The sequence below is a fragment of the Pongo abelii genome, chromosome 7 (assembly GCF_028885655.2).
Source record: "Pongo abelii isolate AG06213 chromosome 7, NHGRI_mPonAbe1-v2.0_pri, whole genome shotgun sequence".
Classification (NCBI taxonomy): Eukaryota; Metazoa; Chordata; class Mammalia; order Primates; family Hominidae; genus Pongo; species Pongo abelii.
The window spans coordinates 32,411,825-32,437,495 of NC_071992.2; the positions used below are offsets into that span (position 1 = coordinate 32,411,825).

At 41.8% G+C, this 25,671-nt stretch overlaps 1 protein-coding gene and 1 long non-coding RNA gene across 2 annotated transcripts in view; one reads left to right on the forward strand and one right to left on the reverse strand.

Annotated features, from left to right (window-relative positions):
• Positions 1 to 1,646: 1,646 nt before the first annotated feature.
• GTF2E2 (general transcription factor IIE subunit 2) overlaps positions 1,647 to 25,671 on the reverse strand; it is an 81,667-nt gene continuing 57,642 nt past the window's right edge. Inside the window, exons 7-8 of the mRNA XM_024251408.3 lie at positions 3,378 to 3,493; positions 1,647 to 2,143 (exon numbers count right to left, since the gene is read on the reverse strand). Of these exons, the coding sequence (XP_024107176.1) occupies positions 2,027 to 2,143; positions 3,378 to 3,493 (233 nt within the window). The 3' untranslated portion in view covers positions 1,647 to 2,026. The remainder of the gene's footprint in view (positions 2,144 to 3,377; positions 3,494 to 25,671) is intronic.
• On the forward strand, positions 17,306 to 20,298 carry LOC134761828 (uncharacterized). Its single transcript, XR_010140977.1, has 2 exons — positions 17,306 to 20,137; positions 20,253 to 20,298. It is a non-coding gene; the product is annotated as an uncharacterized LOC134761828 (long non-coding RNA).

A 25,671-nucleotide genomic window follows, 5' to 3' on the forward strand; every position in this document is an offset into this window, starting at 1 on the left:
GGAGGATTTGCTCTTACATGTAGTAGACTGAGTGGGTCGAGGCTTAACAAAAGAAACTGCAAGTGAATGAGATAAAGCTACGGAATTTTGTTGAGTACAGCAATTTAGTGAGTCACTTCATTTTGCTAGATCTTCATTTCTGAAACGAGTTTTAGACAAAATAATTGAAATCAATTATCAGGCCAGCCCACGAAGTACTGTTGAGCACAGGCATTGCTAGAAGTCACAACCAATACACAACTGGCAGTAAGCGCCTTATCACAGAGATGGAGAACCTGATCACAGAGCCCACGACGGAGGCCCTGATGCTCATCTCCCTGCAAAGCAGATGAGATGTCCAAATTGCACTTCCAGACCTGGCCCATAAAATAAGATGGAGTGTGGAGATCACAAAAGTAGGTACCTACCTGGAGATAAGCTAACTCTAGATTTTTTACAGGAAAGCTAGTTTCATGCCATAAGATATTAAAGTTCTTCCTTACCAGAAAAAAACCCGATACAAAGCAAGACAGGCTGTATTTCCTGTGTTCTAAATTATCGTGGGAACCTCAGTTACATCCTCTCCTGCCACGTTTTGGGGCTTGGAGGTAAGAAAGAGATAAAGCAAACAGATGACACTGTAAAGGGATGAGAGGTAAGGAGAAAAGAGAGAACTGAAAAAGCAAAAAAAGGTTATTTGTCGTCTGCACAAAGCACTTCCTGCTCTGGGTTTCCATCATGCCTTTTCTGAGAACCAACACCTCGTTTCCTAATCCACTACTATCCCATGCTGTGACAGGAGGACCATGACAACCAGCACAAAAGACCACACAGCAGAACATAAAGAGTGCAGGTGAGGAAAATGCAAACTTTGCCATAGAAAGCAGGAACCATGTGAATTTCCCGTGAGTCACCCTCACTCTAAAGAACGCTCACATATTTGGTAATGGCTCTCATGAGCTGGGCCAGTGACAGGGTGACAGAGGGCATCTCCATCAGAACCACCTCGGGTCAGGCCACATGAGGGTGGGGGCGTGGTATAGCTGATGTTCAGGTTGACAAGGAGACACTACAAAGGCTTGCCATCCTGGAATTTACCAAACCCAAGAAGCTGGACACTGATGCTTTTTTTTTTTTTTTTTTTTTAAGACGGAGTCTTGTTCTGTCACCAGGCTGGAGTGCAGTGGCACGATCTCAGCTCACTGCACCCTCCGCCTCCCGGGTTCAAGTGATTCTCCTGCCTCAGCCTCCCGAGTAGCTAGGATTACAGACACACGCCCCCACGCCCAGCTAATTTTTATATTTTTAGTAGAGACGGGGTTTCACCATGTTGGCCGGGATGGTCTCAATCTCTTAACATCGTGATCCACCCGCCTCAGCCTCCCAAAGTGCTGGGATTACAGGCGTGAACCAGCTTGCCCGGCTGACATTGATGCTTCTTTTTAAAAGAAAACATTAACAATGACATCCAGCACATCTTTATTGCTCAGCTTGCTAACAAGCAGCACACCTGTGTTCCAGTGGTGAAATCCATGTGCTCAGCAACACAACGCAGGCTGCAGGCTTCATCACATCCCCAGCACGTGACCCATGGAAATCAGCGACTGGAGCTGCTTCCTGCCATTTCCGAGAATGAAAAGAAACAGAATTCACTAACATCTTAAAAATCCTTCTACAATGATTTTATTATAAATATGTTCTTTTGGAATAAACAAATATTGCATTCAAGACTATGGGCAAACTTGCTCTAAAGTAACAAACGAGGAAGAAAGGAACCAGGAAAAATACAGCAAAGACACCTGCATGCCACACTCAGCACCTTTCTCCCAGGGAGTAACAGAAGGTTAACAGGGAACATCACATTGCCCATGAGCCCATTCTACTCAAATAAGCTTTGAGTTTGGTAATTTGCACTTGTTTTGTAAACTGAACTGCTCCTCTCCTCAGCCGTAAGAAGCAGATAGGAAGACAGTCTTCAGACCCCACGCATCAGCAAGAACGCTCCTGATTGTGTATCTGTGAATCTGTTCCAGGGCAAAACTGTTCCCTATTTGCCGGAAGTAATGTCAGAGTAATCCTTCAGCACTCCAGCCAAGTGTTCGTTATGAGTCTTAAAGCGTCGCTTTTTCTGTGAAGCAGGCTTTTTCCTTCTCTGAATAGGGGCCTAAAGGAAAAGGTAAAAACAATTAGAAACAACAGCTGCTCTGAGGGATGGTGCGGCCAGGATGTTCTGAGCGTGCCCAGATGCCAGCAGCTGAGGATGCCAGGTTCAGACCCTTCTCCTGCTCTGCCGCCCAGCAGCACACATGGGGGCACAGCATACACCCTGACCAGACCCCGGGCCTCTGTTCCCGAGATGCAGATGCCATCAGGAATGAAGGAGCAGGCACAAAAACCTACCAAAATGATTCTAGGCACTAAGTCAAACAAAAGGGGCGGTAAAGCCCTTCAGCTCTGTCTCTGTCATCAGGTTTAAAAACGTATCCACCATTACCGATTTTAAAAAGATCTGAAGAAAATATGGCAAAATCCTGAGAAAGGAGGGGCACATGAAGGTCTGTAATATTCTCTATTCTTTTCTATATACTTGAAATATTAGCATCACATGATGAAAAAATTAACAAATGAGACAATAATAGGAAATCATGAAGGGCTGCAATTACACTCATTTGTGGAAAGAGATTGACAATAAAGCTTCCCTTTTGGTGAGTCCTAAAAATTCACCGAACACACATCCCCACCCCACACCCCAGAAAGACACAGGTGACAAGCTATGAAGCATGACGGTGGACAAGGAAAGGGGGGAGGCGCACAGCACTGCTAACAAGGGTGCTGGTGAATCATCCCCCCTGGGCTTTGTTCTTGGACTACAGATTTTATTTGCTGGTGCAAGGCAATGTAAAAGTCATCATTTAATTACTAACATCCCCTGTGAGCAGGATTTAGAGACTATACGGACAAAAATATCTGGTTCCTAGAGGACCTGAAAGTTACTATGGCAGAACCAAGCACCAGGACGGCGAGGCTCATGGAGCAGGGGAGGGCCCCGTTCAAGTCTGAAAGGTTGTGCAGATCAAGGCGCAGCCTCCCTTTAAGAATGGGGAGAAGGGCTTGTAGCAGCTTAGAGTGGGAGAGTGGGGAACACGCAGGCCCTGGAAGGTTCCATATGGCTGGACCTCAAGAGCAGGACTACTTGGGAGGAGCTAGGTGTGGAAAGGCATTCACAGGCCTGGAGCAGCACCGAGGGCGGGTCTGCAATACCTCAGACATGTCCTGGGCTGTGGACACTGAGAAACAATGGCGGAGGAACGACTCCCGGCTCTTCAGAGGGCAGAAAGCGGAGCAGGCTAACAGTTCCCAGGGCAGGGGATTAAGCTGCTTTGCTAGAGATTACGCACCACTTTCTTTGGTCCAGATTCCTGCATGGAAGAAATACCCTGTCGCTTCAGATATTCTTCAATTTTCTCCTCGTCCATGGAATCTACAGTGACACTCCTCCACAGTTTCTGAAATTCTGTATCAAAGAGACACTAGTTATTTTACAATCCATTTTTACAAACTATAGCAATCTTGATCAAAATCCAGGCTTCAGTGTTATCTCCTCTGGATCCAAATGAGCACATCTGATATGTCATCATGAAACAAGTCAGGGCAGAACATCCACATGCGGGACACGGTGCAGGGAAAGGCCTGGAGACAGAACTGCACCCACACAGCCCCAACAGTGGGGCTGTTTCTAGAGGCCAGCAAATGAGGGCTGCCGCGATGGAGCCGCCCTGCTTTCCTGGGCCGTCGACACCCTCCTTTAATTCCTCTATTTGGGGCTAACAGCTTATTTCCTGCTCAGCTCCCCTAAGCATGATACACTCATTCCTCTCTCATTGATAACAGAAAATAAGAAACATGTAGGGAGACGGGAACTGAAGTTTCACATGTAAATTAGGTTATTCAACAATTTATCTGCAAAAAAGACTTCTGAAATCAAATAACCTGGGAACTGGTGACTAAGGACGCATGAAAGAGAAAGGGGGGATGGCTGAAATAGAAACACTATCTCACCTCCGCTCCGTAACACAAGGAGAAAGGCGACAGTCCCGCCTGCATCTTGTCTTCAGAAACCTGTAGTCCCTCTGCCACGTCACTATTTTTGCAACCAAGGGAGACCACAACTGGGAAGCATCCCAAATGAACATTATTTACATCTTACATTCTGCTCCTGAAGACAGGTTCTGATCACTGGTTTCACTTAATTATCAGAAGCTACTTTCAGACACAAAATCCTAAGACTTACACACTCAGGAATGAAAAAAGGAAAAGCTCTCTGAGCCCTGAGGCTTCACAGAGCCTCCCGCTCATAACTGCCCCACGCACTGAGGGGATGCGCCTTCCCTTCCTTTCTTCCCACCCCAGACCCTCACCCAGCACCGCCCTCCTTTTCTTCCAGAGCCATAAACTTCCCACAGTCCGTTTACAAATGATAAATGAAGTAGGCACCCGATACTGTGCTAGGCCAGATTTCTTTCCTTTTCCCCTTTTCCTTCCTTCCCCCTTTCTCTCTCATTTCAGTACACGCTGCATAAAGCAAATGATGCCCACACAGGCGGGACTCTGGTGATACCATGGAAATCTGTTTACTGCCACCTACCCTGAAGCTTTTCATTGCAGGTGACCAATGGCAAAAGTGGCAAAATCTACTACAAAGAATTCAACCTGAGCATAAAGGTATTTAAATCCAAAATGTCTCTAAATAAGATTTTTTAATTTCCATAGATACATTAGGGGTTCTTTCTACTACACACCCACTGAACGTTCATCTGCACACATTATGGACATGACCTAACTGATAACAACTGTCTGCATGATTGTCTCGGCCTCTGTAAGCTCCTTGAGAGCAGGGAGCTCTATTTCCATCTCGTTTCCATGATAGTCGGCACTGTACCTAGCACATGACAGGTCCCCAGTGATTTGACTACTGAATGTATGAAACACCATCACTGTCTACTACAGCCTAGACAAGACATCAACGATTTGACTACTGAATGTATGAAATACCATCATTGTCTACTACACCCTAGACAAGACAGAGTGTTTTCTTTTTTTTAAATTTATTTATTTTTGAGACAGGGTCTAGTTCTGTTGCCCAAGCTGGAAAGCAGTGGCACAATCTCAGCTCACTATAACCTCCACCTCCTGGGCTCAAGCAATCCTCCCACCTCAGCATCCTGAGGAGCTAGGACCAAGGTACACACCACCATGCCCAGCTAAGTTGTTTTTGGGGGGGTTTTGTGTACAGATGGGGTTTTACCATGTTGCCCAGGCTGGGCTCAAACTCCTGAGCTCAGGCAATCCATCTGCCTCAGCCTCCCAAAGTGCTGGGATTACAGGTGTCGAGCCACCATGTCTGGCCTTTTTTTTTTTTTTTTTTACATTTTTTAGACTTTTAAAAAATAATTTTACACTAACAAAAGGGTTACAAAATGAGTACACAGAGTTCCTATATGCCCTTTATCCAGCTTCCTCTAATGTTAACATCTTACATAATTGTATAATTATTGAAACTAACATGGACATATTACTATTAATTCATCAACAGGCCTTACTGAAACTTCACGAGTTTGACCACCAATGCCCTTTTCCTGGCCCAGGATCCTGCATTCACCTGTCACATCTCTTTGGTCTCCTCCATTCTCTAAGTGTGGCCAGTCTTTGTTTCCCCACTGGTCAGTTGTTTTACAGAACCTTCCATTTGGGTTTGTCTAGTATTTCCTCATTACTAGATTGAGGTTATGCAATTCTGGCAAGAACAACACAGTAACGAGCTTGTGCCCTTCTTGGGGCACAGGAGCAAGCTACATAGTGTCAACAGGGAGCTGGTAAAGGCGACCATCAGGCAAGGTGCTATCTCTCAGGTTTCTCTGTCATGAAGCTATCAGTTTTTCTTTTGTAGTTAATAATTAATGGAGAGATATTTTCAGACTATACAAATACCCTGTTTTCTCATACTATCACTAATTTTATAATAGCATCCATTGGTAGTGCTTACCTATAAAAATGACTACTTGTAAGTACCTACTGACAAATTATTTCCATCATTCCTTCCATATGTACTAATAGAATTCTATCATAATAGGCTGGGCACGGTGGCTCACACCTGTAATCCCAGCACTTTGGGAGGCCGAGGAGGGTGGATCATTCAAGGTCAGGAGTTCAAGACCAGCCTGGCCAACATGGCAAAACCACATCTCTACTAAAAATACAAAAATTAGCTGGGCATGGCAATGGGTACCTGTAATCCCAGCTACTCAGGAGGCTGAGGCAGGAAAATCACTCGAACCTGGGAGGCGGAGGGTGCAGTGAGCTGAGATAGTGCCACTGTACTCCAGCCTGGGTAACAGAGCGAGACTCCATCTCAAAAAACAAAACAAAACAAAAAACAAAAAAGCTGCTCTTTCTTCAGTTCACTTTTTGTTGAGACAGGGTCTCACTTTGTCACCTAGGCTGGAGTGCAGTGGCACAATCTCGGCTCACTGAAGCCTCAACTTCCTGGGCTCAATCAATCCTCCTCCCTCAGCCTCCAAAGTGGCTGGGACTACAGGCACGCGCCACCACACCAGGCTAACTTTTGTATTTTTAGTAGAGACACGGTTTCATCATGTTGCCAAGGCTGGTCTCGAATGTCTACACTCAAGCGATCCACCTGCCTTGGCCTCCCAAAGTACTGGGATCACAAGCCTGAACCACTGTGCCCAACCTCCAACTTGTTTTTCGATTATTAAATGTAGCAGAGACTCATGGATATTACTGTACAGATTTATATCTACATATTTATTACACAGATAATCCATGACGATCAGTATTTATTTATTTATTTTTATTTATTTTTTTTTGAGACAGAGTCTCACACTGTCGCCCAAGCTGGAGTGCAGTGGTGGGATCTTGGCTCACTGCAAGCTCCGCCTCCTGGGTTCACGCCATTCTCCTGCCTCAGCCTCCTGAGTAGCTGGGACTAGAAGCGCCCGCCACCACGCCCAGTTAACTTTTTGTATTTTTTAGTAGAGACAGGGTTTCATCGTGTTATCCAGGATGGTCTCAATCTCCTGACCTTGTGATCCGCCCGCCTCAGCCTCCCAAAGTGCTGGGATTACAGGCGTGAGCCACCGTGCCCGAACGATGATCAGTATTTATTTTGTGGTTCAAACATCCCAGCTCTAATCACTAAGACTTCCTTCATGTTGGTTCCTATGTCCCTGACTTGCTTCCTTTTTTTTTTTCCTCCAGTTTTTCTTCTTTCTCTCACTTTCTGGTACTAAAAGATGTTCCAGGTTCATCTTGTATTTCCCCTCATTTGGAATCAATCATTTCTTCAAGGATTCCTGACTCGTTTTATTATAGAATGGTATTTAAAAACCAAGATCTACATATTTTGGGTTTTTAAAAATAGCCATCTCTTTTTTGAAAACAAAATGATCAAGGGACATCAAACTTAACGGCAGATACTTTACTATAGCAGAAGACAGCCAAGTATCATGAAAGTCAGGCACACTCTAAACTACAAGGGTAAATAAAATCAGAACTGATTTAGAAATCTACTCTCTTAGCAGAAGAGGAGAAAACAGACTAGAATTTAAAAGCTCAGATTTGATCCTTTCATTTCAAAAGACCCTTTCTTGTCCCACATGAGTTAAGAATAAAAAACTGTGTAACTGCCATAGAAGGGAAGAAAACGAGCCAACTTACCAATGAAGCTTTGCTTAAAATTCCCAAATAACGCACTCACATTTTGTCTGTGCTTAGCCCTTTCCTGTAAATGCAAAAGTAGCACAACAGTGTGGTGCAGGCCTCAGAGCCAGATGGCCTGGCTGTGACCTCAGTTACCACATTTCCTGCACAAAGTGGCGCAAATACCTCAATTTTTCTGCCTCCATTTCTTCATCTATAAAGTGAGGATAATAATAATACCTGCCTCACCAAGCATGGTGGCTCTGTAATCCAAGCACTTTAGGAGGCCAAGGCAGGCAGATCACCCGAGGTCAGGAGTTCGAGACCAGCCTGACCAACATGGAGAAACCCCATCTCTATTAAAAATACAAAATTAGCCAGGCGTGGTGGCACATGCCTGTAGTCCCAGCTACTTCGGAGGCTGAGAAAGGAGAATCGCTTGAGTCCGGGAGGCAGAGGTTGCGGTGAGCCGAGATCACACCACTGCACTCCAGCCTGAGCAACAAGAGCGAAACTCCGTCTCAATAATAATAATAATAATAATAGTAATAATAATACCTGCCTCATAGAATAGTGAGGATTAAAGGGGTTAATAAAGCACCGAGAATAATGCCTGCAAATGAAACAGCATTATCTACACCTATTACTGTTATCATCACCATCTAACACCCATCATAATTTTCTGGGTGCTGGTGTCTTTAATAAAGGCAATATAAAACATTTAAGAAGAGGATCCGCTACTAGACACAAAGTGATCTCATTTATGTAAAGCAGAAGAAACAAAACTTCTAAAAATTTCTTAAAAAGCAAAAACACATACATATTAAATACATCATAAAGATGTGGAAAATACACACCAATAGGTATCCCTACAGAAAAGAATATAGTTTGCTTAGAGAATTTTCATTTTTTGCTCTGCAGACTTGACAAAGGTTTTATTAATAATATGCAGAAATATTTGTGTATTGCTAGTGTAAAATTTTAAAGAAATAACCTAAAAATAAGGAGGATCATATTTACCAATAATTCACGCACTTGCCACTTTTTCTCGGCCCCACATTAGGCTATGGTGTTCTAGTGTTAGCATTAAGGTACAACTTTGCCCTTTAAAAAAAAAAATAAAAGAAGGCCAGGCCCAGTGGCTCATGCCTGTAATTCCAGAGCTTAGGGAGATGGAGGTGGGAGGATTGCTTGAGCCCAGGAGCTCAAGGCCAGCCCGGGCAATATATCGAGACCCCATCTCAAAATTTAAAAAATGAGCCAGGCATGATGGTGCTCACTTGTAGTCCCAGCTACTCAGGAGGCTGAGGTGGGAAGAGCGCTTGAACCCAGGAGTTCGACGTTGTGAGCTACAATTGTGCCTCTGCACTCCAGCCTGGGAGACAAAGAGAGACCCTGTCTCTAAAACAACAACAACAACAAAACCAAATGCAGAATCTCAACCAGCAACACACCATGCCTTCCTCCCTTTTCCTTTAACAACACATGTTATTAACGTGACTTTTTATCCTCAAAAGTGTCATTATATCCACTTTGCAGTTCCAGAAAATAGGACATTTCTCGATTTACCTCACCTTCTAGTGATCTTACATTTGAGACACTATCAAAATAATTTCTCTTGTGTGCTACACAGAAAAATGCACCCCCACCCAAGATGTCCACAACTTAATCCCCAGAACTTGTGAATACATTACCATAAAAGAGACTTTGGTGACTAAGAATCTTGAGATGAGGAGATCTCAAGATTTGGATTCTGAATTAGAAGAATTAATACTGTTAAAATGTCCATACTATCCAAAGTGATCCACAGATTCAATGCAATCCCTATAAAAATTCCAATGTCATTTTTCACATAAATAGAAAAAATAATTCTAAAAGTCTAATGGAAACACGAAAAAAACTGAACAGCCAAGGCAATCTTGAGCGAAACAAATAAAACTAGAGGTACCACACTACTTCAAACTATATTACAATGCTACAGTAATCAAAACAGCATGGGACTGGCATAAACAAAAGCCCAGTAATGAACCCATGCATTTACAATCAGCTGATCTTTGACAAAGGTGCCAAGAACACACAATGGGAAAAGGACAGTCTCTTCAATAAAGGGTGTCAGGAAAACTGAATATCCACATGCAGGAGAATGAAATGAGACCACTGTCTCATATCATATAGAAAAATCAACTCAAAAGGGATTGAAGACTTAAACATAAACCTGAACCTGTGAAAATACTACAAGAAAACACAGGGAAAACAACACAACACTGCTCAGGGCAATCATTTTTTGGATTTGACCCCAAAAGTTCAGGCAACAAAAGCAAACATAGACAACTGGGATTACAACAAACCAAAAAGCTTCAGCCTGGCAAAGTAAACAGAGTGAAGAGACAACCTACAAATTGGGAGAATATATTTGCAAGCAATACATCTAATATGGGGTTAATATACAAAATATAGGGCAGGTGCCATGACTCATGCCTATAATCCCAGAACTTTAGGAGGCCGAGGCAGGAAGATTGCTTGAGCCTAGGAGTTCGAGACCAGCCTGGGCAATACAGTGAGACCTTGTCTCTACAAAAAATGTTTTAAGATTAGCCAAGTTTGGCGGTGCATATTTGTAGTCCCAGCTACTCAGGAGGCTAAGATGACAGGATCACTTCAGCCTGGGAGGCCGAGGCTGCAGTTAGCTGAGATCATGCCACTGCATTACAATCTGGGCGACAAAATGAGATGCTGCCTCCAAAAAAGAAAAAAAAATTATATATATTTTCCATATATATGGAACTCAAAATAATAGCAAAAAAAAAAAAAACCGATTTAAAAATTGGCAAAAGACCTGAATATTGTCTGAAAATTCAGAAATCCTGAAATGTCAGAAATATTCAGACATTTCTCAAAAGAAGATATACAGATGAGGCCAGGCACAGTGACTCATGCCTATAATCCCAGCACTTTGGGAGGCCAAGGCGTGTGGATCACCTAAGGTCAGGAGTTCGAGACCAGCCTGGCCAACATGGTGAAACCCCATCTCTACTAAAAATACAAACTCAGCTGGGCGTGGTGGTGGGCACCTGTAATTCCAGCTACTTGGGAGGCTGAGGCAGAAGAATCGCCTGAACCCAAAATATGGAGGTTGCAATGAGCCGAGACTGTGCCACTGCACTCCAGCCTGGGCAACAGAGCAAGACTCTGTCTTAAAAAAAAAAAAAAAACAACACACAAATGACCAACAGATATATTGCTCATCATTGCTAATCATTAGGGAAATACAAATCAAAACCACAATGATTTCCAACTGGGGAAGAGACTTAAAGGAAAAAGGAGAAAGAGAAGTACAATGAGCCATCACTTCACACCTGTGAGAATGGTTATCCTCAAAAAGACAAAAGATAACATGCACTGATGAGGATGTAGCAAAGGGAACACCTGTACACTGTTCGTGGAAATGTAAATTGGTGTAGCCATTATGGAAAACTGTATGGAGTCCCCCCAAAAAACTAGTAACTAGATTATCATTTGATCCAGCAATCCCACTTCTGGGTATTTATTCTAAGGACTTGAACTTAGTATGCTGAGGAGATGCTTGCACTCCCATGTTCACTGCAGCATTATTTATAAGTCAAGATAAAGACTCAGTCTAAGTGTCTATCAATAGATGAACGGATAACAAAAATATAATATATATATACACACAATGGAATTCTATTAGCCTTAAAAAAGAAAGGAATTCTGTCATTTGCAACAACATGAATAAACCTGGAGGACACTGTTAAATGAAATAAGCCAGGCACCGAATGACAAAAACCACATGTTTTCACCTCTACGTGGAATCTAAAACAATCAGAACTCAACAGAAGCAGAGAGTAGAATGATGGCTACTAGAGGCTAGAGAAGGGGAATGAGGAGGTGTCGGTCCAAAGAAAAAAGAATCTTGCAAGGCAGGTTATCCTGGATTATTTGAGCGGACCTAATGTAATCACAAGGGTCCTTATAAAGCAAAGAGGCAGGCAGGAGAGCCTGAGTCAAGGCAGAAGCAGAGGTCAGAGTGATGCTGGGACACAAGCCAAGAAATTCAGGGAGCCTCTGGAAGCTGAAAAGGCAAGGAAACGAATTCTTCCCATGAGTATCCAGCAGAAGTGCAGCCCTCCTTACCCATTTAAGACTTCTGACCTCCAGAACAGTAAGATAATACATTTGTGTTGTTTTAAGCTGCAAAGTTTGTGGTAACATCTTACAGCAGCAACAAGAAACTAATACACACTGCTTGAAAATTTTCTTTTTAAAAAAGTACTGGCCTGGCCCGGCACAGTGGCTCACGCCTGTAATCCCAGCACTTCTGGAGGCTGAGGCAGGCGGATCACGAGGTCAGGAGTTTGAGACCAGCCTAACCAACATGGCAAAACCCTATCTCTACTAAAAATGCAAAAAAATTATCCGGGCATGGTGGCACGCACCTGTAATCCCAGCTACTCAGGAGGCTGAGGCAGGAGAATCGCTTGAATCCAGGAGGCAGAGGTTGCAGTGAGCCAAGATCGCACTACTGCACTCAAGCCTGGTGACAAAGCGAGACTCCACCTCAAAAAAAAAAAAAAAAAATTGGCCCGGTGCAGTGACTTACACCTGTAATCCCAGTACTTTGGGAGGCCAAGGTGGGAGGATCACTTGAAGCCAGAAGTTCAAGACCAGTCTGGGCAAAAGCGAGACCTCCATCTCTACAAAAAAAATTTTTTTAATAATAAATTGGTCAGACATGGAGGCATATGCCTGTAGTCCCAGCTAAGAGACTGAGGTGGGAGGATGGCTTGAGTCCAGGGGAGTTCAAGGCTGCAGTGAACTATGACTGTGCCACTACATTCCAGCCTGAGCAACAGAGCAAGATGCTGTCTTAAAAATAAAAAATAAATTTTAAGTATAACTTAAGCAGGCAGGATTATAAAGACAAGTGCCACTTCATCCTCAACATTTCAACAAGTATTTCTTGAGAATTCTGTCACTACCACAGTATGACCTGCTATCTGGACATCTGTAAAGAACAGGCATCGTCTGCCCAAATCTGTGCAGCAGAGGCTGGACAGAATGAGAAGAACTTGGCAGCACTTGCTGTTCTTGGTGATCCTGCTGAAATCTACACTGAGCAATTGCACTTTTTACTCGGGATAAACACCAGATACCAAAACAAAAAGGAGAGAAACCGTGTGGTAACTCTTTGCCTTGAAAACTGCTTTACAATGGGAGAAACACCATATTCTTTTGAACAACTACTTTAAATTGTCCTTTTATTTTACTAAGGTATAATTTATGAAAATTAAAATCCTGCACATTTTACTGTACAGTTCCTGAAGTTTTGACAAGCATATGGTCATGCTAACAACACAACGATAACGATATAGACAGTTCCACAACCGCAAATCACCCTATGCTCCTCTGCAGTCACTCTCTCCACGGGCAGCCCCTGATCTGTTTCTATGGTTCTGTTTTCCAGGAATATCATAAACGTATAAATAAAATCACACAGCATGTCCCTTTGGAATCTGGCTTCCCTCATGAGACATGATGCCTCTGAGATTCATCCATGTTGTTGGAATGTCAGTCCTTTGTTCCTTTTCATTGCTGAGTTGTATTCCATTGTAAGTATGTGCCACAGTTAAGGGGAAGTTAAGGGACAGTTAAAGGATGTGAGTTGTTTTCAATTGTTGGTGGTTATGAAGAAAGCCAATATAAATACCCATGAATTTTATGTGAATTTGGGATAACACCCAAGAGTGTGATGGCTGGGTCATACAGTAGTATATATTACAATGTAGAGATCTGTACCTACTATTTAGCTTTCTAAAGGACACTGGACCCATGTCTCACACCATAAACAAAAACTCTAACTCCTAGAGGAAAAAACAGAAGTAAATCTTCATGACCTTGGATGAGGCAATGGTTTAGACATGACACCAAAAGCACAAGCAGCAAAAGAAAAAAAGATAAAGGACTTGATCGAAATTAAAAACTTTTTTTTTTTTTTTTTTTTTTTTGAGACAGAGTTGCACTCTGCCACCCAGGCTGGAGTTCAGTGGCACAATCTCAGCTCACTACAACCTCACCCTCCCAGGTTCAAGTGATCCTCCTGCCTTAGCCTCCCAAGTAGCTGGGATTACAGATGGGGACCACCATGCCCAGCTAATTTTCGTATTTTTAGTAGAGACAGGGTTTTGCGATGTTGGCCAAGCTGGTCTCAAACTCCTAACCTCAGATAATCCACCTGCCTCAGCCTCTCAAAGTGTTGGGATTACAGGTGTGAGCCACTGCGCCTGGCCCAAAATTAAAAACTTTTATACCTCATAAGACACCATCAAGAAAATGAAAAGACAACCCACAGAATGGAAGAAAATATCTGTAAAGCATGTATCTCACAATGGCCTTGTATCCAGAATAAAGAATTCTTACAGCTCTGTAATAAAAGCACAAAACAATTTTTGAAATGGACAAAGGATTTCAATAAACATTTTGCCAAATGAAATATACAGATGGACCGGGTGTGGTGGTTCACACCTATAATTCCAGCACTTTGAGAGGCCATGGCAGGAGGATTACTTGAGGCCAGGAGTTCAAGGTCAGCCTCGGCAACATAGTAAGACCTTGCCTCTATAAAAAATTAAAATATTAGCCAGGTACCATGGCACACCTGTTGCCCTAGCTACTCAGGAGGCTGAGAAGGGAGGATTGCACGAGCCTAAGAGCTTGAGGCTGCAATGAGTTATGATCGCATCACTGCACTCAAGCCCAGGAAACAGAGTGAGACCCTGTTTCTACACTAAAAAAATAAAAACAAAAATAAAAATAAAATAAAAAATAAAATGGCCAATCAGCACATAAAAAGATGTTCAACATCATTAGTCATTAGGGAAATGCAAATCAAAATCACAGTAACACTTCACATTCACCAGGATGGCTAAAATCAGTGTTGGCAAGGGTGTGAGGAAAGCAGAACCTTCCTAAGTTGCTGGTGAGAATGTAAATTAATGTAGCTGCTTTGCAAAATAGTATGACAATTCCCCAAAAAGCTAACCATAGAATTACCATATGATGTAGCATTTCTACTCCTAGGTATATACCTAAGAGAAATGAAAACACATGTCCACACAAAAACTTGTATAGGTATGTTAATAGCAGTATCATTCATAACAGCCAAAAAGTGGAAAAACCCAAATATCCATCAACTGATATATGAAAAGTGTATGGCCATACAATAGAATTTTTTTTTTTTGCTATAAGCACTTAATGCTCTTTATTTCCCTATAAGCACTGCTATAGCTGCATCCCATGAATTTTGATACACTGTGCTTTCACTTTCATTTAACGCAACAATGTTTTTACCTCCCTGTGATTTCCTCCTTGAACCATAGGTTACTTAAAGGTATTTAATTTCAGGCTGAGTGTGATGGCTCACATCTGTAATCCTAGCACTCTGGGAAGCCGAGGTAGGCAGATCACTTCAGCCTAGGGGTTCGAGACCAGACTGGGCAACATTGCAAAACCCCATCTCTACAAAAAAAAATACAAACATTAGCCAGGCATGGTGACACACACCTGTAGTCCTAGCTACTTGGGAGGCTGAGGGAGGAGGATCGCCTGTGCCCAGGGAGGTCAAGGCTGCTGTGAGCTGTGATCATGCCACTGCACTCTAGTCTATACAGTGAGATTCTGTCTCAAAAAAATACATAAATAAAATTATTTAATTTCCAAATGGACAGTTTCCAAATATAGCTAGCTCTGTTATTGATTTCTAGCCTAATCATTATGGCCCACACACATCGTTCATGTATAGTCAGCCTTTGGTATCCATGGGGGATTGGTTCCAGGACTCATACAGATACCAAAATCTACAGATGCTCAAGTCTCTGATATCAAATGGTATAGTATCTACATATAACCTATGCCTATCCTCCCATGTACTTTAAATAATCTCTGGATTACTTATAATGGCTGGTACAATTTAAACACCATGTAAATAGTTATACTGTATTGTTTAGGGAATAATGACAAGGAAAACGTCTGTATGTGTTTAATACAGACACAATTTTTTTCCAAATATTTTCAGTCTATAGTTGGTTGAATCCACAGATGCAGAACCAAAACACATGGAGGGCCAATGGTACTTTCACTTCTTTCAAATACAATTAAAGCTTGTTTTGTGGGCTAGAATACCACCATCTTGGTGAATATTCCAGATGAACTTGAAAACATATGCACAGGGCCAGGCACAGTGGCTCATGCATGTAATCCCAGCACTTTGGGAGGCTGAGGCAGGTGGGTCACTTGAAGCCAGGAGTTCTAGACCAGCCTGACCAACATGGTGAAACCCCGTCTCTACTAAAAATAAAAAAATTAGTCAGGAGTGGTGGCGCGTGCCTGTAGTCCCAGCTACTCAGGAGGCTGAGGCAGGAGAATCACTTGAACCTGGGAGGCGGAGGTTGCAGTGAGCTGAGATCACGCCACTGCACTCCAGCCTGGATAACAAGAGTGAAACGCTGTCTCAAAAAGGAAAATATATGCACAGTATTCTGTTGCTGCGGGACAGTCTGTTCTATAAATCCCAATTAGGTCAAATTAGTTGATGGTGCTCTTCTGGACTTCTATATCCTAATTTTCCATCTATCTGTTCAATCAACTACTGAGAGAGGAATGCTGTAGAGTCTGTGGATGTATCTATTTCTCCTTTTAGTTTCATCCATTTTTAATTCATGTATTTGGAAGGCCTGTTGTTAGATATATAGGTATTTAGGACTACTATGTACTCTTGGAGAATTGATACTTTTACCATTATGTTATGTCCTTTTTCTTTTTGAGACAGGGTGTGGCTCCGTCACCCAAACTGGAGTGCAGTGGCACAATCATGGCTTACTGCAACCTCCAACTCCTGGGTTCAGGTGATCCTCCCACCTCAGCTTTCCTGAGTAGCAGAGACTACAGGTGCACACCACCACACCGGGCTGAGTTTTGTATTTTTTGTAGAGATGACGTTTCGCCACATTGCCCAGGCTGGCCTCAAGCGATACTCCTGCCTCAGCTTCCCAAAGTGCTGGGATCACAGGTGTGAGCCACCATGTCTGGCCCATGTCCTTCTTTAATCCTTGGTAATTTTCCTGGCTCTGAAGTCTACTCTGTCTGATATTAATATAGCCACCCTAGCTTTCCTGATAGTGTTTGCACAGTATATCATTTTATATGGTTTTACTTTTAACGTGTCTATATTTATTTTTTAATCTTTCTTTCGAGACGGAGTCTTGCTCTGTCACCCAGGCTGGAGTGCAGTGGTGCAATCTTGGCTCACTGCAGCCTCCGCCTCTTGGGATCAAGAGATTCTCCTGCCTCAGCCCGCCAAGTAGCTGGGATTACAGGCGCATGCCACCACACTCAGCTAATTTTTGTATTTTTAGTAGAGATGAGGGTTTCACCATGTTGGCTAGGCTGGTCTTGAATTCCTGACCTCAGGTGATCTGCCCACCTCAGCCTCCCAAAATGCTGGGATTAGAGGTGTGAGCCACCGCACCCGGCCTAACCCATCTATATTTAAAGTGAGTTTATTTTCTTTCTTTTTTTTTTTTTTTTTGTAAGACAGAGTCTCCCTCTGTCGCCCAGGCTGGAGTGCAATGGCACGATCTCAGCTCACTGCAACCTCCACCTCCCCGGTTCAAGCGATTCTACTGCCTCAGCCTCCTGAGTAGCTGGAATTACAGGCACGCGCCACCATGCCTGGCTAATTTTGGTATTTTTACTAGAGACAGGGTTTCACCATGTTGGTCAGGCTGGTCTTGAACTCCTGACCTAAAGTGGCCTAAAGTGGGTTTCTTATAGACAGTATATACTAGACAGCTGCAGGAATGGATCTTTAAAAAAAAAAAAAAAGTGGCCAGGCACGGTGGCTCATGCCTATAATCCCAGCACTTTGGGAGGACGAGGTGGACAGATCACCTGAGGTCGGAAGTTCGAGACCAGCCCGACCGACATGAAGAAATCCTGTCTCTACTAAAAATACTAAATTAGCTGGACATAGTGGTGTATGCCTGTAATCCCAGCTACTGGGGAGGTGAGGCAGGAGAATCACTTGAACCCAGCAGGTGGAGGTTGCGGTGAGCCAAGATCACACCACTGCACTCCAGCCTGGGCAACAAGAGCAAAACTCCATCTCAAAAAAAAAAAGTATATACTAGAGTCTTGCTTTTGCACCCAAGCTGAAAAATAGTGTGTTTAGACCATTTACATTTAACACAATGATTAATGTAGTTGGAATAAAGGCTATAATCTTCACCACTGTTTCTATTTGTTCCATCTACGTGTTTTCCTTCTGTCTCTGTGTTCATTTAGATTAGCTGGATATATTTGTATGATTCCATTTTATCTCCACTATTAGCTTATTATATTTTTTTCAAAAAATGTTTTTAGTGGTTGACCTAGGTTTACAACATACATATTTAATTAATCACAGCCTAGCTTACAGTAAGTCATAGCATTTCATATGTCGTGTAAAGACATTACAACAGTATACTCCAAATTACTGATCCCTTCTGATCTTTGAGCTAATTTGTCACAAATTTAATTTCACATAACATGCCCTAAACACAAAATATAGTGTTAATATTTTTAATTTATGGTCATCTTTCAGAGAAATTAGAAAAATATTTTTAAATAATAAAAACTCTATCTCCAAGAAACGTATTTGTATAGATCCAAATGTCTAATGTCAAACCTCTTCTTCCTAAACAACTTCCTTTAATATATCCAGTAATGCAGGTCTGATGGCAATGAATTCTCTCCATTTCTGTTTCTCTGAGAGAGCATTTCTCCTTCATTTTTGAAAGATTATTTTTGCCGAATGCAGTTGCTCACACCTGTAATCCTAACATTTTGGGAGGCTGAGGAGGGAAGAATGCTTGAGCCCAAGAGTTCAAAACCAGCCTTGGCAACATAGTGAAACCCCATCTCTACTACAAATACAAAAAAAATTAGCTAGATGTAGTGGCATGTACCTGCAGTCTCAGCTACTCAGGAGGCTGAGATGGGAGGATGAATTGAGCCCTGGAGGCAGAGGTTGTAGTGAGCCAAGATTGCACCACTGCACTCTAGCCTGGGCCACAGAGTCAGACAAGAAAAAAGAAAAGAAAGGAAAGGAAAAGGGGAAGGGGAAGGGGAAGGAAAAGAAAAAAGAAAAGAAAAGATTACTTTTGCTGTGTACGGAATTCTGGGTTGAAAGGATTTTCTCCCTTTTGGCCATTTAAAGATGTGCTGCATTATCTTTCGGTCTGCATGGGTTCTAACAAGAACCCTGCGTTCTTTTTTTCCTCTGGAATTAGTCTCTTTCCTCTGACTGCCTTCAATATTTTCCATCTTTCATATTCTGCAGTTTGAATATGATATGCCTCGGTGTTTTTCTGTCATTTGCCTGGTTTGGGGGATGATCTATTTGTGTTCTCTGAGCTTCACAGATCTTTGGTGTCCATCATTAATTTTAGAAAATTCTTGGTCATTACATCTTCAAGTATTTCTTCTGCCCCGTGTTCTTTCTTTTCCTTCTCAGACTTTACAAATTCAGACCACTTGATACTGTCTCACAGCTCATGGGTGCTCTGCCCTATTTTTTTTCACACTTCAGCAGTATACAAGTTCACAGACTCCTTCTTTGGCTACACCGAGTTTAATAATGAGCTTGTTGAAGACATTTTTCACCTATGTTACTGTCATTTTCATTTTTAGCATTTATTTTATTTTCTTACAGTGTCTATCTCTGCTGAAATATCCTACCTGACCATACAAGTTGCCTGCCTTTTCTACTAGATATTTTAACATACTAAACAGTTATTTTAGATTCCATGTCTGGTAGTTCCAAAGAATTTGGTCTTAAAAATGTCCTGTCTCAATTCCATGTCTGGTAGTTCCAAAGAATTTGGTCTTAAAAGTGTCCTGTCTCAATAGTGTGTTGTTCCTTCCTTCCTTCTTTTTATGCCTCAAAAACTTTTTTGAAAGCAGGATATCCTCTGTAAGATAGCTGAGACTGAGGTAAATAGTTTTTATGCCTGGGAAATGGGCCCGCCTTTCCTTCTGCCAGATCTTTAGTGTGTGGAGGTTGAGTCAATCTATTGTCAGAACAGAAGCGTGGTTTGGAATTTGTTGCTGCCATGGTTACCCACAATGTACCACCAGCTTCGAACTGTGTTAGGGTAGTGGCTGGTTTGCCAGAGGATGTTTTCCTCAGTGTCTGTTCGACCTTCAGCTTTTTTGGTCTTCCTTTTATGCTGCATCTGAGCTGGTCTGCCTCCATGTTCTTGCGCCTCTCACCGATCTCCAGTGTCACCTGTTAGTCCACAGCTGTTAGCCTCGTATGGATGGGAAGATTCTCTGACACTAGGACGAAGCCTTGGTCTTGGACAAACACTGTCTTCCTTGGTGACTGGTGTGTGGCCTTCTCAGTGCTCCTGCCCTTTCTCCTCCACTAAAGTTCTGGGCCTAGCACATATTCTTGTCCCTCGCCAAAGATGAAAGACTGTTTTTCTGTTCTCTTTCCACAGTGGTTTAAGGCTCTTATCTCATAGGAGCAAAGAAGGGAAGAAAGACTCAGACAGGGCTTCATGTCTTTCCAAAAGGATCTACTGTCCCCCTCCTCCAGGGGGAACAGTAAGACACACTTTCTCAGTACCCACACCCTAGCCTCAATCTTTTTTGTAAGCATCCAATGAAATCTGTGGAGAAGAGCCTGTGAGTGGATACAAATACTCCCTGTGTCTGCAGCCCCCCAGGCGATCTCTGTTTTCTTGCTGGTCCACACTAAGTTCATTAAATTTTAACTGAATTCTCCTGCAGGATGTTCACTTTGTCTGTCTCAGGTAAACAAGTGCTCAGGTCTTACCTTTCCATGGGGGTGCCTGTCTGTCCTTACAGTTTGGGTTGGGAGGTTGTCCTGCAACCTCAGCTCACTGATGAATTCAAGAAGATATCAGCATGCAGACTTCTGGGGTTTGTTGTTGCTGTCAGGGTAGGAACGATGCTCTCTCTAGCTTTCTCCATTCTAAGTAGAAGCTAAAAGTCCCCAACTATCTGCTTTTCAGCTAAACTTTTAAAGGCTGTTTAATGAATGTGGCTAGCTTTGCTCACTATAGGCATATATGAAAGAAAATAATTTCAGGTCAAACTTCCAACTCAGCAACAAAAATACCTCTGTAATCCCAATAAAGCATGCAAAATTACTGTTTTAAAATGTAGGCAATAGCCAGAATTTTACATGTCAAACTTATTATTATAGCTGTTGAAGAAACTATATCCTACCAAAGAATAGTTCTGGTATTTTGATCATCAATTTGTTAAGTTCTAATTTATCAACATGTGAAAACTGTATTCATTTCTGTAGAATAAGTATTACGTATCTGTCCAACAAGTCAACTGTGTACTTCTCTCCGTATAACAACAAAGGCAAAATGGGAAAAAAGTACGTATGAAAAACATACCTTTTACTCATTGGTTAATTTCATTCAATACACTTTCTACCACTGCAAAATTTCAGTTCCTTGAAGACAGAAATTTCTTTGCCTTTCTACCTGATATGCACAGAAGCTTACATATTGCGGGCCTCTTATGACACAATTGCAGAGGTAATATTACCTACTTAAATAGTGGCAGCAACGGTCTGGAAAGCTGATCTGTATATTAATATACAGAAAGAATACACAACACTATAAATTTTCATGGCACAATAGAACTGAAAGTACACTTTAAAATTTTTAATTTAACTAGTTCCTTTTGTTTAAAAGTCACTTGAGCTATTTTCAGAGAAAAACCCTGAATAAAAACTCTTCAATTTTTTTCAACAAAACATTTATACTTAATCCCTGCCTTTCCTTAGCTCAATGCTGTTGCAATATTTAAACATGACATCTACTATGTAAATGTAAATATATGACATCTACTATGTAAATCATTTAAATATGACATCTATGTAAATGTATTACAGCTGCATAAATACTTAAGATGAATACAGGAACACCGGTATTTTAGAGGTACAATCTCACAGAATCTCAAATTTAATTACTTTTTAAAACATGTGGGGACAAAATGTTCAGTTGACAAAGAGAAATAACCTGGTTTTCTTTAATTTTATAAAATGAGTGAAAGAAAATGTTTAAAACAAGACAATCTTCGGCTGGGCATGGTGGCTCACACCAGTAATCCCTGCACTTTGGGAGGCCAAAGTAGGAGGATCATTTGGCCCAGGAGTTCAAGACTAGCCTGGGCAACAAAGTGAGACCCTGTCTCTATTTATAAAAATTAATAAAATAAAAAACAAAAATACTCTTTATGTTCTATAAGGTCGGCAAAGTCAACTAAAAACACCCAATCAGTATTTGTGAGGACATGAAGAAATAGATTCCTTCTCATTTACTACTGTGGAGGTATAAATTGGCCCAATTTTACAATAGACATTTGGTAAGGCATTAGTATTTTCAAAAATATGTCTCTCTTTTGATCCAGCAATTCAACCTCAAGAAAATGTACACACAGCACTATTTATAAAAGCATAGAGCAAAAAATAAAACCAAAAAAATAAATAAATAACTGGCTGGGCACAGTGGCTCACACCTGTTATCCCAGCACTTTGGGCGGCTGAGGCAGGCAAATCACTTGAGGTCAGGAGTTCAAGACTAGCTTGGCCAACATGGTGAAACCCTGTCTCTACTAAAAATACAAAAAATTAGCCAGGCGTGGTGGTGCATACTTCTAATCCCAGCTACTTGGGAGTCTGAGACAGGAGAATCGCTTGAACCTGGGAGGCAGAAGTTGCAGTAAGCCGAGATTGTGCCATTGCACTCCAGCATGGGCAACACAGCGAGAGTTCGTCTCACCAAAAAAAAAAACAAAAAAACAAAAAAACTTTCCATCTGTGGAGTTTGTATGCCTGGAAATGGGCCAGAAAAAATTGCTTTAGTGTATATCAACAAAATAGAATGCCATGTAGCCATTTAAAAAATAACGATCAGGCAGGGCACGGTGGCTCACACCTGTAATCCCAGTACTTTGGGAGGCCAAGGTGGAAAGATCACCAGGTCAAGAGATCGAGACCATCCTGGCCAACACTGTGAAACCCTATCTCTACTAAAAATACAAAAATTAGCTGGGCATGGTGGCACCCGCCTGCAGTCCCAGCTACTAGGGAGGCTGAGGCAGGAGAATCGCTTGAACCCGGGGGGCAGAGGTTGCAGTGAGTGGAGATCATGCCACCGTACTCCAGCCTGGTGACAAAGCGAGACTCTGTCTCAAAAAATAAATAAATAATGATCTAAAACAGTATGAGAGCCCCAGAGCACAGACTCAAAAGTGGTAGCTACTATAAGAATCCTGAATTCTTAAGATAAAGGTGAAACTGTTTAAGCTTCAAGTAAGAAAAGTTGCCAGCAATGAGGAAAAAGATTGTCCATTAGAATTCTCATCAGAAACACCAAAAACCATAACGTAACTGCAAAAAATCAGCACAAATGTGACCTAAGACTGCTAAACTGGCTTTCTTTGCTATCTGTTTAACCAAACACAAAACTATAACACCAGTGAGTCAGTGACAGATAGATAAATAAATAACCAGGTTAAGTAGGATTAAAATGACTAGCACCTTGGGTACTATTTTATTTTTCCAATACTAATAATAGTTCACATTACCATGTTCTTACTTTCCACCAGATTCTGTTCCAAGTTCCAGGCACTTTTATTTATATTCACTCACTTAATCCTCAAAGACAATGAGGTAACAATACCATTGTTTCTATTGTACAGATGAGGAACCTCAGAGAGGGAGGTTAAGTGTCTTGCCTAGGCTAGTAAGGGACTGAGCTAAGATAAAACCTACATGGAATGAATAAATCTTTTCTTAGAGTAAAAAAAAAAGTAATAAAAAATAAATTTAAAAAAGATAAAACCTACAATCTAACTCCTCAGCACCCGCCTCTTCCCGATCACATTTATACTACCTTTAAATGAATAAGCTCCTGACTTAAGGAAAGAAATGCCTTTGAAAAATAAGATGCATGCCTAGGTCCAACTACTCTGTGTTCACTTCTACACTGGATTGAAAAATTACTACGCCATCAACTCTCTCCTTGAGCTAATTCTCATTTTAGGACAAGTGCTTCTATTACAGACAGAACCCTCTGTGCGCCTGAAGTGTGCGCACTCAGAGTTCCTCTCTATGGCTAAGGCTGCCACCTAGTGGAACGAAACGAAAATCTTCACACAAAGCATAAAGCATTCTGAGGCATAAAAAGAGGAGGAAGAGACGAATGTTAAAATGTGTCCATTTTCAATGAGTATTCCCTGGAAACACATTCCTTATATCATTGACAAAAACTTGTTTTGTTTTGTTTTTTATTACTGATTTACGTAATACTGGCACTTTCAACTAAAAGACTGGTGGTACCTTACCCGAGGTTCCTGTAAGTGGCTGTTCCCTCTGGTGTCTCTACAGCACCGTGTGAACACCAAAATGACAAAATGAAAACAGCTGAACTACGCTTCCTATGCCATTCTACCCGCTCAGCCTGGAAGGTGAAGGACAGCAACCTCATTCACTGTGATCTTCCTTCCACCACAGAGCGTGCGGAATGACAGGAGCCGGGAAAAGGAATCTGAAGACAGTGGGTCTCAATCTTCCTCTATTCTATCAACATAAACTGGACCTTTAACCAAGTTCCCAACAAGGGGAATTTTGTTCTCCAGGTGACATTTGATAATGTCTAAAGATAGTTTTGGTTGTCACACTGCAGGGAAGCTAAGCTACTGGTATCTAAACAAGCCAAGGATGCTGATCAATGCCCTACAAACAAGGCTCAGGACCACTCCCCACACCAAAAAAAATACTCAACCCCAAATGTTAACACTGCCAAGGTCGAGAGCCCTGCTTAACCCCTACCATCCTTCTTAAGAGGGACACAGATCAGTGAAAAATACCAATTTATAATAATAAGCTGAGCCTACAAACCCAATTCTATTTAACATATATAAACAAAGTATTTTTGGTACTTTTAATAAACTTTTCTAGGAATATACAATGTATATTGTACACAGAATATAGCATTATTAACCTTGATAAATCACAGAAGAAATGTACTTTGTAATTTCAGAACTTTACCAAGAATTCTTTACCACTTAAGGAAGAGACCAGTTATGAAATCTAAGTTGCCAATACATCGTAACTATATTGGCCCATCGGTGGCTATCATCTTCATGGTGACTCTACGATAGAAAGATATACAGCTGTTTCACTTCTATTCCATTTACATTCTAGGATAACTGCCTGAGCATTTATACATTTTTGAATCTTTTTTTTTTTTTTTTTGAGACAGAACCTTGCTCTGTTGTCCAGGCTGGAGTGCAGTGGCACAATCTAGGCTCACTACAACCTCCACCTTCCAGGTTCATGCGATTCCTGTGTTTCAGCCTCCCAGGTAGCTGGAATTACAGACACGCGCCAGCATGTCCGGCTAATTTTTGTATTTTCAGGAGAGACGGGATTTCACCATGTTGACCAGGCTGGTCTTGAACTCCTGACCTCAAGTGATCGCCTAAAGCAGGCCTCCCAGAGTGCTGGGATTACAGACATGGGTCACCGCACCTGGCTGAAATAAATTTTTAAACCATAAAAAATATATTTTAAAGCACAAAAATATTTTTTCATTTATTCTTTACATTACACAGGGTATTACACTGACTTTTTAAGGAAGTATGTGTATCAGTAGGTTATATTATCTACGAACTTTATTTCACAAAAGCAAAGATGATGTTACAAATCATTTGTTATAAGAAGTGTTCACTGACTTTGGGAGGCCAAGGCAAGCAAATCACCTGAGGTCGGGAGTTTGAGACCAGACTGACCAACATGGAGAAACCCCGTCTCTACTAAAAATACAAAATTAGCCAGGCGTGGTGGCATGCCTATAATCCCAGCTACTC